The sequence below is a fragment of the Poecilia formosa genome, unplaced genomic scaffold (genome assembly GCF_000485575.1).
Source record: "Poecilia formosa unplaced genomic scaffold, Poecilia_formosa-5.1.2 Scaffold99, whole genome shotgun sequence".
Lineage (NCBI taxonomy): Eukaryota > Metazoa > Chordata > Actinopteri > Cyprinodontiformes > Poeciliidae > Poecilia > Poecilia formosa.
In genome coordinates, this window is record NW_006800038.1 from 999,904 (window position 1) to 1,016,927 (window position 17,024).

Here is a 17,024-nt window from a genome sequence, read left to right on the forward strand (position 1 = left end):
TATGGGAATATGGATCTTTCAGATTATTCTGAGATGCAATTTCGATCATATTTTACATTTTATTGTGTCATGTAGCTGTAGCTGGTCTTGGTCTTGACTCTGTCTCGACTTTCCTCGGTCTTGGTCTTGACTTGGTCTCGGACCCCAAAAGTCTTGGTCTTGTCTCGGTCTCGATACACTCTGGTCTTGGTCTTGTCTTGGTCTCGGGTTAGGTGGTCTTGAACACAACACTGTTATATATATATATATATATATATATATATGGCTGGTTGGATAAACAGTTGGACGGATATCTTCACTTATTCAAAAAAAACTTTAAGTAAAAATCTTGCAATTTTATTTGCATATAAAGGCAGCTAAATATCACAATAAACTGAAAGAGAACTAACGTTTCCATGGCGATACAATCAGAGAAACAGCGAGAGGGAGAGAGCACGAAAAAGAGCATTTACAGCTGAGTTCAGACGACTATTGGCAAAACATTTTTTGTGCTAGCAAGATTGCATTTACACACAGTGCAAAATTAGAAAAAAAAAGCAATAAAACACAAAAACTATCAGATTTTACACTTTGTTATCCATGTTTAGGCAGGCGTGTTTCAGGGAAAACACCTGTTGGATTGTGACCGTTTCTACAAAAACATGGAGAAATGATGCAAGCACTGAAGATACAGAAAAACTTTTTTTTCTTCTTCAAAACACAACTTTAGTACAGATGTTTTAAAAGATGAATATATAATTTATATATATGATATTATACATTTTCCAAATCAGATGAGGAATCCTTGATAAAAAGTGAATATTGTGGCTGTTTTCGTAGCTTTTTGTCCCGCCGATCGTCAGGTGTTGTTCAGCGGGGCATGATGGGTAATAAATAAGAACATTAAAGCTAGTTTAAGGCAGCGTCCCTGTCAGCCAATAGGAGGAGAGAAAGAACTGACGAGAAAGCAAAACAGAAACTGAATATTTATCGTATGACACAATGTAAAATAAAAAACAATGGCATCCGTCGTCTGGCCGAACCAAACCGTAAAGAAATTGTACAAATTCACAAAGCGTCATTTATTTTACAGTTCTGACCAATATTTATCAAGAGCAAGATTGTTTAACCACAAAATCTCATAGAAAAAGGAGAATACCGGTGGGACGAACCCAAAACGTTCTGCTGGTTTAAAGATGACAAAAACAACTTCAATGTTTCGTCGTTCTCCAGTAAAACCATGTTTCTTTTTTTTTTTTTTAAAGGACTCGTTCGCCTTCTTCAACAATCAAATATGATGGAGTGATGCCAGGCAAAAAGCCTGGACTGTTGGCACAGAATAAGAATAAAACAAACAGAAAAACACCGATATTCTCCTTTAGCGCCGAGTTTTCCCGTCGCTTTTTTCTCCAAAAAAAAAAAAAAAAAAAAAAAAAAAAAACTTGCAAAGAAACAGTTGAATCTTTTTTTTTTTTTCGTAGAAAAGTCGTTCCTCCTGACGGCGGCGTTCGATGGCGGCGGCCTCAGGAGCTGGAGGGGTTGGGCAGGTCGAACACGATGGGGGGGTTGGTGGGCTGGAAGCTGACGGTGCACGTCGACGCGTTGATGAACGTCGTGAAGCCGTCCGTCATGATGCCGTACCCTGGAAGGACCAACGCCGTCAGAATACATCACTAAACTACGGGAGGGGAGGAGGAACACTGAGGGAAAACAGCCTCAATTCTGGATTTAATCTCTGAAATTTGACTTTTTCTTAGATTTTTTTTATTCTAAATTTTGACAATTTTCTTAGAATTTTGACTATTTATTTGTAAATCAGAATTCAAACTTTTCCCTCAAAATCTCCACCTTTTTTTTAATCTCAGAATTGACTTAGAATTTTAACTATTTTCTCAGAATTTTAACTTTGATCAGAATTCTGACATTTTAAAATCAGAATTCAAACTTTTTCCTCAGAATTTTGTCTTTTTTTCTTAACGTTTAGATTTTTCCTCTGAATTCTGACTTTATTCGCTCAATCACAATTGTTTAAATGGTTTTTGCTGCAACAGGCAACTCTAGTCTTAAAACTCAAATCTACCAAAGAAATTTGGGACCAGCGTTCAGTGGGGATGAAACGCAGGTTTGAAAATCTTATAACAAGGAAGTAAATGTTTACAACATAATAGTAATAGAGCCCAGAATGTTTGGTTATTTATTTGGATTCTGACATAAATTGACACTAAATTATAACTGAGAAAAAAGTCAGAATATCAATAACCAGTTTAAATATGTCTTGCACAGTGTATTTCAGCTTTATGTGACTTCAGTGCTTTTACAGCTGACCAAGACCTTTATTGTCTGTTTACCTTCATGAATGCCTCCAAAGGCGTGAAGTTTGGGCCGGACTCTCTTCTGGACCGTGTTGAGCAGCTCCACACAGCCGACCCGCTGCAGCTCCTTAGGAACCCAGTCTCTAAAACCTGAAAAATACATTCATTTCACCGTTTTACTGACTTTTATCTCTTAGATATAAAACATGTCAGTACTCTGAACAATACCTTTGAAAGACAACAGTCTGAAACTATACTGTGTTATAAACTATATTACAAACCTCCAGGAAACAAAACAACAAAGCATTTATAGGGTTTCCTTCATGCATTGTTCAATTAAAGTTAATTTTTCTATTTTTAAAGTTCTAAACTTTGAAACCAGATTTTTTTTTTCATTGCAGAGAAAACTGTGTGAATTTAGAAAACTTGCAATTATCCAGGCATCCACTTATAAGGAATTAAGTATTAATAACATTTTATCAAAGTTTTTCATATTTGAATCATTTTTAAAACGAAGCTTTAGCTTGAATTTATCGCAGGCGTCATGAACGAATAACAGCATGAAGAAAACAACAGATGATAAAAAGACCGAATGACTGGAAAGAAAGAAAGACGGACGGATGGATGGATTTATCAATCCATCCAAATGGATGGATTGATAAACCCTAACCCTTGAATGGTAAGATATTCACACTAGCCCAATAGTAAGTGGTGAGATTTTGTGTTTTTACAGTGTATAATTGAACCAACGGTTTATAAATGTTATTTTTTCAGTGATTTTTCCGTCAGACCAGCTTTTCTCTGCGATCCCTGTGAAATCCTGCCAACATGGCGCCTTTGGAGCTACACGTTTAAACCGGTCCAGATGATTCCAGACCTCTCCTCACCGGCTCCAGAACCCGTTTGCTTCCCTCTCCAGCAGAAATTGAGTTTCCATGCAATCAAACGGCCGCAGCAGCAGAAAGCCTCCGTGGGCAGAAGGGAAGGAAATCACTCAATAAAGCCAGATGGAGAGTAGAAACGAGGAAAAAAACAACCGAGACCCAAACAGCCAGGAGGAAACACTAATCAATCTGCTGCGAAAACCACAAGAAAAGTCTGAGATTACTTCGTTTCCATGCAGGGAAACACAAATACTGAATGACGGAGCAAATCCGCAGGCCGCCGTCTGCGGAGCCGATGCTCCGCCTACCAGCTTGTTTAAATTGTTTAAATTGTTTTAAATTAATAATTCCTTAATATTGATTAATAAGTGCTAGCAGATTATTTAACTTTTTCATGTTTTAAGTGAAATAATCTGCCAGTGGAATTAGTACTGTTCGTCAATATTAAGGAATTATTTACCTTTTTCTGAATAGTTACTTATAATTAAATCTTAAAAAATATTGATGAATTGATAAGGTTGATTGATCGATTAATTGCCCAGCTTGTTATTCCTCCAGACGTTCAATCAATTAATCAAATTTTATTTGTGTAGCACCTTTCAGTAACGAGGCATTTCAAAGTGTTTTACATCATAAAAATACAAAGTCATAGAAACACAGTCAACAACTGAAACATAACATTTTGCCCATCACATCACATCAGCACATCAGATTATTGATTAATGTTTGATTAATGGCGATGAGGGGAGCTGTGATTGGCTGACTGGACTCACCAAGCGGCGGTCCGTGGGTCATCAGGATGTCGACGCCCTCGGGGACGAGGTTCCATTTATCCAGCAGAGACTGACCCCGAGGCAGGTTGAACCCCCAGCCGTTGAACCATGGAGTCCTGCAGAAACAGACGGGGGAGGGACGAGAAAAATACAGAAATCAGTTAGAAAAAAGCCAAAACACTCGGCCAGTTTGGCAATAAGCTCATGTTTTTGGTGTCTGAAAAAGAAGTCGATTCAAAAACCTTCAAAATGTAACGTCACAAATCAGCAGGCGCTGCCTGTTACCTAGCAACACCAGGGGAACCCAGGCCGTAACCTAGCAACCTATGCTGAGTTCCAGCATGTTTGGTCAACTGGTTTTACCACTCTATGCGCTGTACAATGGCTGCTGGAAAAGGCAAGTGTTTTGTTGTTCACCCCCTACTCAGATGTCACTCCCTGCATTCTTGTTGGTTGTGCAGGAGGCTCCACTTCTGCTTTTTGAACATGTGCGGTTATAAAACTGTGCATCTGTTTGCAGACATTTTCAAGTGCAAGTGTAAATGTTGATTTGAGGTGTCATAAAATCGTATTACCTAAAAATAATTTTGTGCAAAAAATGATCATGTTTTGTATCACCCATAGATCTATCATAACCTGTTCAGTGAAGCATGACAGATCACCTTTAAGAAAAAAAACAACAACAAATTAACCCAGAGAACAAGCTAACGAGGTCCTGGTTACGTTCCAGCACTCACAGCAAGGATTAACTCATCGTAGGAGCTAAAAGCATCTGCTGAGGCCTGGTAGGAGAGAAAAGGTGAATTTCTATCATCAGCGTCAGCCGCTGCTCCCTCTGCAGGGTGAGTGACAGCAGCTGGGCCGCCTCCAGCAGCCTGGATGGGAGGCTGTGTCGCCACGGTGACAGGCAGCGTCTTCCCAGCAGACACAAAGAAAACCTTGATCCGCCGCAGCGGGACAGACGGATTCATGGGTTTACAAGAGATAAAGAAATACAGCAAATCATGCACGGGGCGCGTTTAGGGCTGCAAAGATTCACCAAATGGTTTGGACAATGAAGAATTAGAGCCACTGCAGATAGAAAGAGTAATTTTCCATCAAAAAACTTAGAAATTTTGGGATCAATCTCAGAAATTTTCTAGACGGAACTTGAAAATTTCTGAGTTTAAAAAGTCAAAAATGTGAACCAATAAACCCAGAGATTCTGAAATTAGTCTCAGAAATGTTCTAGAAATAAGAAAATTCAAAGTCAAAATGTGGGAAAAGCTCAGGAATTTTGAGGTCAATTAAAAAGTGGAAATTTCTGAGTTTCGAAAGTTTTGTTTTATTTTAGAAAGTTTTAAGAAAAAAAATTTTTGAAAAAAAAAAATAATAATAATATGAGATTAATCTTATAATTTCCAGGTTTCGAAAAATGCTCTACTTGAAAATTTCTGATTGAATTCCAAAAGTCAAAAATGCTAAAATTTTGAAACTCCAAATTCTTTCTTCAAAGTTTTTGTTGCACAATTTTGACTTTCAGAACTCAGAAATTTACCAGACAAACTCAGAAAGTTCTGAGCTCTAAAAGTTGAAAATTTGCGAGAAAAATACGCAGAAATTTTTAGATTAATTTCAACCTAAAATTTTAAACTTTTGAAAGTGAGAAAATATTATAGTTGACCATTTTAGAAAGATTAATCTCAACATTTCTACTTTTTAAGCAAATTTTCAACTCTCCAAAATCAGAAATTTCCACATTTTTTTCCTGATTACATATAGAATATTATATAGTCAGGCTAATCGATTTGATTAGTAATTGTTGCAACAGCCCCAGTTAGACAGAAGCAGATCCAATAAAACCAAAGCAGAGAAGGAGAAATGGAGCGAAGCCTGGTGGATAAATTGATCTTTCATTTATCTCAATAGTAGAAAGAGTCCTGAGAAGGGAGGAAAGGAAGACAGATCATCATCCTGATACCTCAGCAGGTAATCAGACCTGCTACTTCAAACGAAGCATAAAAACCTTCGTTTGAATGTGAGATGTGCAGCAAAGATGGCGGGTGGCGCCTGACCGGGGGGAAATCAGGGTGAAGGATGGACACCGCGGCTCTAATCGATACCAACTGTTCCAGGGGAGCGGGATGTGTAAAACATGAGATCACAATCCCTTCTGGTTCAGAACCACACAAAGCACAAAAACAACCCGGTTCGTTCGGCGAGCTTCGTCACGGATTCGCTCGCCTCGTTCTGCTGGTCGGTGGAGAGCTGAGGAATGAGGGCAGAAATGAAATGTGAGGAGAAGGCAGGAGGGGGGCAGGTCATGGAGCGAACTGATTAATTAAAACTAATCACACAAATCGGAGCTAATGGAAGCCTAATGGATTACTGAGAGGCATCGCCGCTTTTCAGATGAAAACGCACCGCTGCCGTGGAGGAACTGGACCCGGTCAGGTAGGAAGAACCAGCACAGTTAAGAATCTGGCTCTGGTTTTTAAAAAATAAAACATCCTCAACCCACTTCCATTCCTGACAAAATGAATAAATCACTATTTGTTGAAGCAGAAGTTAAATAAACACGTACAGACTTCTGCTACAGAGACGCTTTTATATGGGAATCCAAGTTACATTTTTCTGAGTAACTAACTGGAAAAATAATTGTTTTACTACACTGTAATTTTTATTTTTACTTGAGTAAAATTTTTTAAGTTTCTACAGAAGAAGATTAGGGTCACTGAAAAGGAGAAAAATAAATCAAGTCAGATTTCTGGGATTAAAATCACAATTCTGATGGTAAGAAACAAAACTGATAAAGTCAGGATTCTGAGAAAGATCATCTTTTTTTAATTTTCAAAGCCCCTCATCTTTTTGCGTAATTTTCAGTCCTCTTGGATGAGAACAATTTCTGGATCCTTTACCCCTGTGAGCACTGGGACAGAGATCAACACACACCTCCTTCAGATCAAACAAAACGGTGTTTGTGTTGCCATCATTCTTAAGATATTAATAAATGTTTCTGAAGGTCAAAGGTCAAAAAGCCCCTCCTACATTTATGGGATCAAACAAATTGGTGTAAATTAACTGCATCATGTTTGTTTTGTTGACATTTTCATTTGTGCTGCTTTTGTTTTGAAGATATTAATAAGAGGTTGAGGTCAGCGGTCCCACCACATCACCCGAATCAAACAGAACTGGGTTTAAACATTTGTTCTACGTTTGTGCAAGAAAATTCACTGACAGAAGAAAAACAAAAACATAAGATGCAGACGCATCTACAGCTTAAGACAAAGAAAGACTTGTGAGCAAACTTTGTTTTTCTCTTACTTTCTACCTGCTGAGCCTTTTGGAAGTACCTGACCCAGTATATCTGAATTATTGTCTGTAAATATTAGTTAAATTGTGTTTTTTGTGATTTAATTTGCTTGAGTAACTTTTTGGGCAGTTTTTATTTTAATGTGAGTAAAAACATGTTGAAGTGGAGCTACTCCCCGACCAACAACACAACGGTCCCGTTATTGGCTGCCTGCAGATGAAATACACCTTCCATGCAAGCGCATTTGTTAACCTGCGCCCAGATTAATGGCATCCTGGACACAGAAACGGGAGATTGTTTCCTGTGTGGCTGGGATGCAGCTTGGATTACACTGTACTACACTGGTCCCTCTCTACTGGGGACCAGTAGAGGGGGATGGGACCAGTAGAGAGGGATGGGACCAGTAGAGGGGGATGGGACCAGTAGAGAGGGATGGGACCAGTAGAGAGGGATGGGACCAGTAGAGAGGGATGGGACCAGTAGAGGGATGGGACCAGTAGAGGGGGATGGGACCAGTAGAGGGAGATGGGACCAGTAGAGAGGGATGGGACCAGTAGAGGCGGGGATGGGACCAGTAGAAGGGGATGGGACCAGTAGAGAGGGATGGGACCAGTAGAGAGGGATGGGACCAGTAGAGGGAGATGGGACCAGTAGAGAGGGATGGGACCAGTAGAGGCGGGGATGGGACCAGTAGAGGGGGATGGGACCAGTAGAGAGGCATGGGACCAGTAGAGAGGGATGGGACCAGTAGAGGGAGAGAAGTCAGACAAGGAGCTACTTTCAGCTCCAAAGCTGAATGTTGCAGAACTATGGCGCTACATTGATGTCAAAGTTTGAAAATGAAAAACATATTGATATTCTATATGTGTGTGATTGGCTTAAGAAAAATATATATAACAAAAAGGACTAAAAATGTTGCACAAATTTGTCAGTGTCACATTTTTGTGTCTCATGTGTTGACATTTTCTATTCGGTTCGACTTGTACTGAACAGCCACAGATGTTTGAAACAGAGAAAAAAATGTCTGAAATTAAAGAGGGGGAAAACAAACAAACAAAAAAAAAACAGGACAAAATCTGAAACTAAAAATTGTTTCTGTAAAATGTATTTTTTCCACTCTTTTCACACATTTTGTTTTGTTTCTTAATAGTTGTATTTAATTTGTTTATATCATGACAATAAAAAATAGATTTTACATTATCTCATGAATCAGAGGCAATAAGAGCGGCCATGGGCCCGTGACAGCCCCCATGTACAACCGTCCATGGATGACGCTCACCACTGAAATGGAAGCAGCAAACAAAGAAAGAAGGAGCAGACTTCAGCTGTCACTTTAATGCAACAAAATGCCTTCTTTAATTAAACATCTACAACAGCACTTAAAAAAAAGTAAAGCTGCGTCAAACGGACAAAAAGCTCGTAACCTTGGTAACAGGCGCATTAACGATCATCAGAGCAGGCGGGTTAAAACGCTGCAGCAGGCGGAGGTAAAGCAGACAGAAGCTATTTAGCCCTCGCGCGCAGAACGTCAATATTCAATTAGGCCGGTGGACATCATTAGGACGGAGGCGCAGTGTCTCTGCGGGCGTGACACCGCTCTTAACCCTCTGCTCCCCCCGAGCGCCGCACTCTGGGTCCACGGCGCCCCGAAAACAGAGCGCACACGAACTCAACGCTTCATTCCTCTCATTATGCACTACATACCCGACTCCTCCTTCCCACGATGGATCATTTTAACCATTTTTACAGCTCATTGGATCAAGGCGAAGAGAGAAATAGGAGCACTTTCACATCCAGGAAGACTGGACTGATTGATTTATCGGAAATAACTAAGTGATTGATTATTTAATGACAAAAGCGCTGCAAGTAAACCTAAAAAAAAAAGCCCATAATAAAGAGCTTAGGCTACGTTTTTAAAGATTTACAAATCACATATGCTCTGAAAATCAGATTATTGGGATAATCCCATGAAATGTTATGTAAACTAAAATCCTAGCTTCTGCAATCAAAGGATGGATTAGTACGGACAGGATTAAGGGCAATGAAAACATAAAATCTGACTTTAATTTCAGAATTCTGACTTTTTATTTTTTTAGAATTCTAAATTCAATCTCAGAATTCTGACTTTAATCTTTTGAGATCAAAAAGTCAGAATGCTGAGATTAATTTAAAAATTTTTTTCAGTGACCCTAATCCTCTTCCGTAGATTAAAAAAGCAAGACTATATGAAGATCTTTCCAGGAGAATTTTTTCTGCAATTTATACATGCAAGCAAAAATAAATAAATAAATAAATAAATAAAAGATAGCAACAGCTACTTTAAATTTCCTGCAAGTGTAAAATGTCCTTGTACTTTATATGTTCAGTAAAAATAAAATAAAATAAAACAAAAAAAAAATGTAAGTTTTGAATATTAGAAAATCTGTATAGCTTAGTCTTTGCAGGACAAATATGGACAAGAAATAAAACAACAAATAATGGAGACAAAGACTTTGCCTATGTAAAGCATTCTGGTGTAATAAGAGAAATTTTACCTTCTTTATAATTTTAGTTTGTTTTTCACAATTAGTCTTCAACGGCAGGCAGACTCGGCTTGGCACAGAGAACTTTTAAATTCCTGAGACAGGTGCCTGTCTAGTAGGTCTCCATGGTAACATCTGTGTGTTAAACCCAGAGGTTTCAGCACTTTATTCTTGGATGATCATTGTGTTTACATTGATTCTTCAGTTTGGGGTTCTTGTCCATCAATATTGCCTCCTGCTGTGTGTTTGATTGTTTTTAATCTTTTGCTGGTTTGTTTGGATGCAGATTTTTCTTTACAGATGGAGGTTTGTTATAATCTATGACCTGAATTCACATTAAATTGAACAGAAATGCTGAATATGCAAAAGTAAAAGCAGATAAGGGAAAAATACACCTGGAAAATCTGCTTCTTATTAGCTCCACATGAAAAGACAAACACACACACGCGCACGCACACACACACACACACCCACACACCCACACCTGAGCTACTTTCATTTGCTCTGTGGAGTGTCGACTATTTACCAAACACACTGCAGACTCTCTGCCTCCTCCAGGTGTGTCGCACTCAGCAAACACTCAGGCTGTAAAGGTCAGGTGAACTCTGTGTACTAAACACCTGTAAAGTTTGACCTCACTGCTTAAGATGGAGATCGGAACAAAGATGGCCGCTTTAAAATGCAGAAGTCCAAAAAACCCTCAAATTTGATACAAAAGTCACTCACAAAATTCATATTCTATTCTGAATCCGTTAAATCTACCAAAACAGGAACTTGTGATACTAACAACAGTCGAGGATTTTTATCCGTTACAATTTGAATTTGTTTCACATTAAAAACCAGTATGAGTTAAAGAAAGGTGTAAAATATTAACATCAGTTGGTGATGTTCAAAACATGTTGATATAAAGCATTAATAACTTATAAACACAATCTACTGATGGAATCAAATCAGAAATATTATGTTTGGATTTTCAAAATAAAGCATGACTATCAAATTAATGGCCGTGATAAAAGGTATGTTAAGGATGGATAAAGTGTTCAAAGTTAAGAACTTTGACACTGCAACAGAACATAATAAGAACAAAAAAAAAGTCAGAATACTGAGGGAAAAAAAAATTCTTAAAAGGAAGGTCATAATCCTGATATTAAAGTCAGAATTCTGAATTTAATATCAGAATTTTGAGAGAGAAAAAGTCAGAATTCTGGAAAAAGTAGGAATTGTTTTTTTTCCCTCAGTTTTTCCTCTAATAGCGTTCCGTAGAAGAAGAAGCTTCCTGCAGGCGGAAACTTTTACGCTCCCTGTATTTTATCAAAGGAAGATCGAACGCATCTCAGGTGAAGCATCATCCTTCACCTGCAGCTGCGCCGCTCCTGAAACATCGGCATGAAGCCGTTCGCTGGCCGTGATGAACAACCTGCGCCGCAGATACCAGTTGAAACGCGGAGCAGGAGGCTGAGAAGTGGTGTGAAGGTCCGGCCATCCATCCTATATGACCTCTGAGTCGCAGCGGCCCCGGGGTCGCGGTCTAATTGATCAACCTGTCAGGACCAATGAGGGCGGCCATGTTAATGGGACTTTTATAAGCCCCGCGGGATGCAGCGGCTGACACTCAGGACTGCATGAGCATGTGCAAAGCAGAGTGCATGCCCTGAACTCCCAGAGCCCAGCTAGCCTTATTAAAAGGAGCCAAGCGAAGACTCTGCCTGTGCTTTGACAAATGGCCTCTCAACGCCAAGGCCACCTTTGCAAACTTTGGGACGAAGTGGAAGTCGCAGGGGTGAAGGAGCCGTGTTGGCGAGCGTTCGTTCTGTCACTGCATTAATAACCTGTGCCCAGTGACTGATGGAGTGTGGAATGGATTAATCCTGCCGCCAAACACAAAGGCTCCAAGGGTTAGCCACCAGACTTAGCCCACTTAGGAGAGGCTAGAGCCATGGGGACGGTGCGGTTCACGCCTTTCCAGCTGCAGTTTGACCTGCAGCCTGCTAACGTAAAACAACCACAGTGGAGATCTCACAGCAAACACAGCTGCTCTCAAACAAGCCGGCCACTGGCAGCGCTTCACTGCTCTCAGGGCTGAGTGAGCGAGAAACTCAGGAGGGAAAAAAAAAAACGCAGACGGGGTGAGCGCCCTACATTGTAACAGGAAATCAAATAAAAGTAGAGGAGTTCAGAGTGCATCTTCTAAGAATCTGCTTCCTTATCCGCCGTCCTGCAACACACACACGCACACACACCTGCACACGCACACACACACACACACTCATCCACAAACCTTCCAGCAGGCAGAGATAGACTGGATTAGTTCAGCCATCAAAAGAGTAAAGAAACCAAAAAGCAAACCTCAAAGTGAGTCTGATATGGAGAAGTAAGAAATAAAACTAAAATGTTTCATCTACCAAAATGACGGAACAATTGGTAACAGATAAATCGCATTAACTGTAATTATAGCTGATGCAATTGATTTGATTGTTCAAATAATCATTAACAAATTTAGAAATTGATTAATCGTTAACTGGAGTAAACAGTATAATAAAGAATTTGATGAAAGAAGACACTAAAAGCAAGAATTAAGTACATTTTGCATTTAAGGTAAAAAAAAAATAAAAAATCAACAAGCGTTAAAAAACAACATCCAGCCATTTTTTGGCAATAAATTCATGTTTTTTTGTTATCTGGAAAATGAGCCGTTTCATTCAGAAAACACTTGCTGCATTCTTGTTGGTTGTGCAGGAGGCTCTACTAATGCTTTTCAAATATGTATGGTTGCATGATTGCACATCTGTTTGCAGCTAATTTCATGTGCGAGTGTAGACGCTGGTTGGGCCAGCAGCTAATTTAGATTTAAGGTGACAAGGCGCCCTAAAGCAGCTCATTCTGAAAGGAAATACTGTTAGAATTTGGGCAAAAGAAAAATGTAATGAAGATGTTTTGTGTAGACCGTAGACTTATCCTAACCGGTTAAAGGAAGCATAATATATCACCCTTAGATATGTACATTTATGTTTGTCAGAGTGGTATTTGCACATCAAACTGGAAGGAGCAGCAGTGCGTTATCCGAAAACAGACTGGACCACATGTGAACACTAAATCTCTGAAATATGCATCTGCCATGAAGCGATGCGGCTCGGCAGAAACTGGAGACCAGACCAGTAAAGAAAGAGGGAATCTGGGTTCTATTCAGAGGAGCTGTATGGGGGCTGGGGCCGAGACACAAGGACGAGGGTCCCATTACCCTCCTCCAGCCTCGACCTCCATGAACTTGATCCCGAGGAACAATGTAAGTACGGAGAGAGGCAGTGGAGGAAAAAGCAGCGTGGAGAGGCAGGGGGGAGGATAATATCTCTGGGAATCGAGTGACAAAAATGGACCGGCACGGTTTCATTTCCCCAGTTCTGCTCCACAGACGGGACAAGGTGATCTGAAACTGTGGCACACACACACAGGTGCGTCTTTTAGGACATTCCTGCACATGGTTCTCCTTCCACACACACAAAGACGAGGTCTGGAAGCTAATTAAAAAAAATAAATAGCTGCTTCCAACAAACTTTCATTTCTGACAAAGAGAGAAGGAGGGTTTGAATGGAAATGACTTTAAAAATGTCTGGTTTTTCCTCCGTCTGCCTGGATGAGATGATTCAGAAAATCTGTCTCCTTTCAGGCGTCAACATAAAAACAAACTTAGATACTAAATATTTAATTTATTAGTTGATACCTTATCAGCGTCTTCGAGTTTCCTACAAGGCACCATATAAGTTTGATGTATTATGATTATACTTGATATTTGTACATGCATTTATTTTCCTTACTCTCTATCTATAAAGTACTTTAAAGATCTCATCCAGTCTAATCAGACGGCAGCAGCAGATCGCTAACAGTTTAATCAGTCAACAGATAAAATCATTCCCAAAACACAACGGTGTGGTAAAATTTGAAAGTACATAATCTCAGTTTGTAAAAGAGAAGTTATCTAAAAAGTGGCTAAAACAATTTGATGTTTACATTATTTTAATGGAAGGACAGACGGACGGATGTTTGGCATCACCATTCAACCCCAACATGTTTTTTTTTGTACCAGTACAGAGGAAACATCCAAACTCTGGGAATTGAACCCCAAACCTTTGGCTTGGAAACATCCAGACGAGTCCAACGCTTTGGCTGCGATCTGATAAAACCTCGATTCATCTAAAACTCTAACACTCTAATCTACAGAGGCTGCAAAGTGCAGAGAAGCAGGGATTTCCTTTGAGCAAAGCAGAAAAAAATCTCTTATCTGGAGGTTCTGACTCAGCAGAAAACATCAGACATTAAACAGAACGTATATAAAAACTACACCGCCTCAGGCAAACTTGTAACACACTGATGGTGCTGATAAATAAATGTTTAACGGTTATTCTTTAGAAAAACTCTACAGCCAAGGGCCTAAAATATGTTATTTATTTACTACATCAGCATTTATTTTCCTCTTATGTGGGAAGGAAAACCTCTTTCCTCCTGAGGATAGCGAGGGGAGAAAAGCAGCCGGCGCTCAGAGCCTAAAGCACGCTCCACCTTGTCCCAACATGACAAGCCTTTGCTGCAAAGGTCAAAGGTCAAGGGGCCGAAGATGCGGAGGGATTCTGGACGGATCACACAGGATCAAGCCGGAGCAGATAAATGGCTCTCTGTCTGCAGACACTGTCTTGACCTTACAACAACTGGACTTCGGAGAGAAACGGAGGCGACAACAGGCCCAGGAAAGAACAGAAACCAGGGCCGATAAACGGGTCAGAACACAGAACCAGTGACAACACTGCAAAACTTCACACCCCTGCATGTCATGGTTTACATCAGGAAATTCTGCCGTGGTAGAAAAATCCTGTTAGCTGAATGAAACATGGAGACGAAGGTATTATTAAATGAGTGCAGTGCACCACATCACAGGGAGAATAACGCAGAAAAACCATTAAATAACTCAAAACCACTTTTTTCTCACGCTTTGTGTTCGCTACGCTACACACAGACGCGTTGCCATAGCAACTGACAACGCTTCCACACCAAGAAACACTGAAACATTTCTCATACAAAGAACAGAACATTAAGTAGATTACAGTACTACGTTAATTGGGTAAAAATATGTCGAATTAGCGCTACTCTTATTTGAGTACGATTTTTGAGTGCTCCACCCACTCCTGGTTATTTTACTGTAAGTTACAGGATGGTCACCATACCTGAAAAGATACATCTTCTGTGACAATAGGTATGGGAACATATGCTATAAAACTGCAACAGTCACAGATTATGTTGCAACACCGCAAGTGAGAGCACTGCGCAACACAAACAATCATCTGGCCGGAACACAATGCACTAAATAGTAAAACATGATTTAACAAATTTTAACAATCTATTAAAGATATACGCTATAAATGTGTAACTTCATCGTTTTAAGACACATTCTTCTGGTTTTTACTGTTTTCTTCCCACAACAGAGAGCTGTTATCAGCGCTCTAAATCCAGCGGGGGGAGATAAGCGGAGCGGCGACCTCGCCACCAAAGCGGTGTGGAGGTCAGCAGGAAGGGATGGAAGTGTCTGCAGGACGGTGTGAATGCTATCACCTCCGAGCAGAAATCAGTCAGTAAGCTGCCCTTCTGTTTACGGAGCTGTAGCTGCGACTGTGATGGATGGCTCTCTGCAGACAATCCACCGCTCCCTCCGGGCCACACAGCAGGGCGGGGGATGGAGCGGCGAAAAGCCCAGGAGGGGGAGACCACGTGTGTGTTTGTGCAGCGTAAACCTGTTTTAAGGCAAATCTAATGCTGGTCAGGTTATTTCCCAGATTAAACTTCGTTTCAGCTGTTTATCAAACACAAATACTCCAGATCCTCTGTAAAAATGCTTCAAACTGCATATTTTAATACTTTAAACAACAAACATACCTTAATGTTATGGGTGGAAATCTTTAGCATCTCACAATTTGATTCAAAATTTGTTTTTGATTCAAAGCTATTCAAAATTAACAAAATGAGACATTGAAAGTAACATCTTCTTTGAACAGGTTAGAATAGGCCTGTGGGCTACACAAAAACATGTTCACATTTACTGCACAAAATTATTGTTAGATAATAAAATTTCAGTCCAGTTTGAGTTGTTTTAGGGCGTTCTGTCACTTTAAATCTAAATAAGCTGCTGCTGGCCACTGACTCAACGTTTAAACTCGCACTTGAAAATGGCTGCAAACAGATGCACATTTATACAACCGTTCACCTTTGAAAAGCAGAAGTGGAGCCTCCAGCATAACTAACAAGATTGCAGTAAGTGGTTTCTGAATCAACAACAAATAATATTTTCTTGAGTAAGAAAATAAACATTTTATTGCCTAAGATGGTAAAATGTGTGCTATGTTATGTTGTTTTAGCTGCAGCTACAACAATACTTCTAACACCAACAATACTTCTAACACCAACATGTGAACAACTCTTTCTGCTTGACTTATCAATACAGATCTAATGATTATTTTTTGGACTAAGTGATCAATAACTGGAAAGCTAATGGTGCTAAATAAGAGTTATTACAGAAGTGAAGCTAAAACAGAAAGAGGTTTAGGATTAATTACTGCTCTGAGTATGTTCTGCAGGAAAATGTCCTTAATACTGTCAACTACAGTTAACTATTAATTGATTACTAAATTACCTGACGATTATTCCAAGAATTGAGTTATCATGATTAATTTGATTAGTCAATTCAGGCTGCATTTGATGATCTGAAACATGTAATTTTGAAGAAATCCTGCATGTATTTGAGGTTATTTTTTCTCTGCTTTCAGATGAGTTGAATCAAAGCTAAAAGTTGCTTCTTTACTTTCTGCTTATAATAAGAAATGACTGTTTTCCTTAGAGGACAAACCAACACACCTAAACAGCCTGATGGAGCCTTCGCCTCAGCCGGTCCTGCTGCACTCCATCCTGAATCATTAATGCTTTCTTTCCCCTAAAAGTTGCACAAAAAAAACTCAGGAGCTTGCACCTCTTCTCTATCAGAAAACCCTGCAGCACTTAGCATCGGCAGAGTCATGTCCAGACTTGTTGTCATTGATGGTATAACTTATTCATGTGGTTCTTTTTTTTATGGTTGCTGAATTCAGCTGCACCGGCACTTAGGTTGGTGACCTTTCACACCAATCTCTGCAGAGAATAATGGCCCTGACAGCCCGGGACACTTTACCCCCCAAATCCATGTTAAGGTACGAAAAAAAAACCCCAACTGTGATAAAGTTGCGTCT

General features: G+C 39.8%; 1 protein-coding gene across 2 annotated transcripts in view; it reads right to left on the reverse strand.

Annotated features, from left to right (window-relative positions):
- Window positions 1–314: 314 nt before the first annotated feature.
- The window catches only part of mpped2a (metallophosphoesterase domain containing 2a), a 71,474-nt gene continuing 54,764 nt past the window's right edge, over window positions 315–17,024 (reverse strand). For both annotated transcript variants that reach the window (XM_007558783.2, XM_007558784.2), the window contains exons 5-7: window positions 3,949–4,064; window positions 2,328–2,441; window positions 315–1,621 (exon numbers count right to left, since the gene is read on the reverse strand). In XM_007558783.2, coding sequence (XP_007558845.1) covers window positions 1,503–1,621; window positions 2,328–2,441; window positions 3,949–4,064 — 349 coding nt within the window. In that variant the 3' untranslated portion in view covers window positions 315–1,502. The remainder of the gene's footprint in view (window positions 1,622–2,327; window positions 2,442–3,948; window positions 4,065–17,024) is intronic.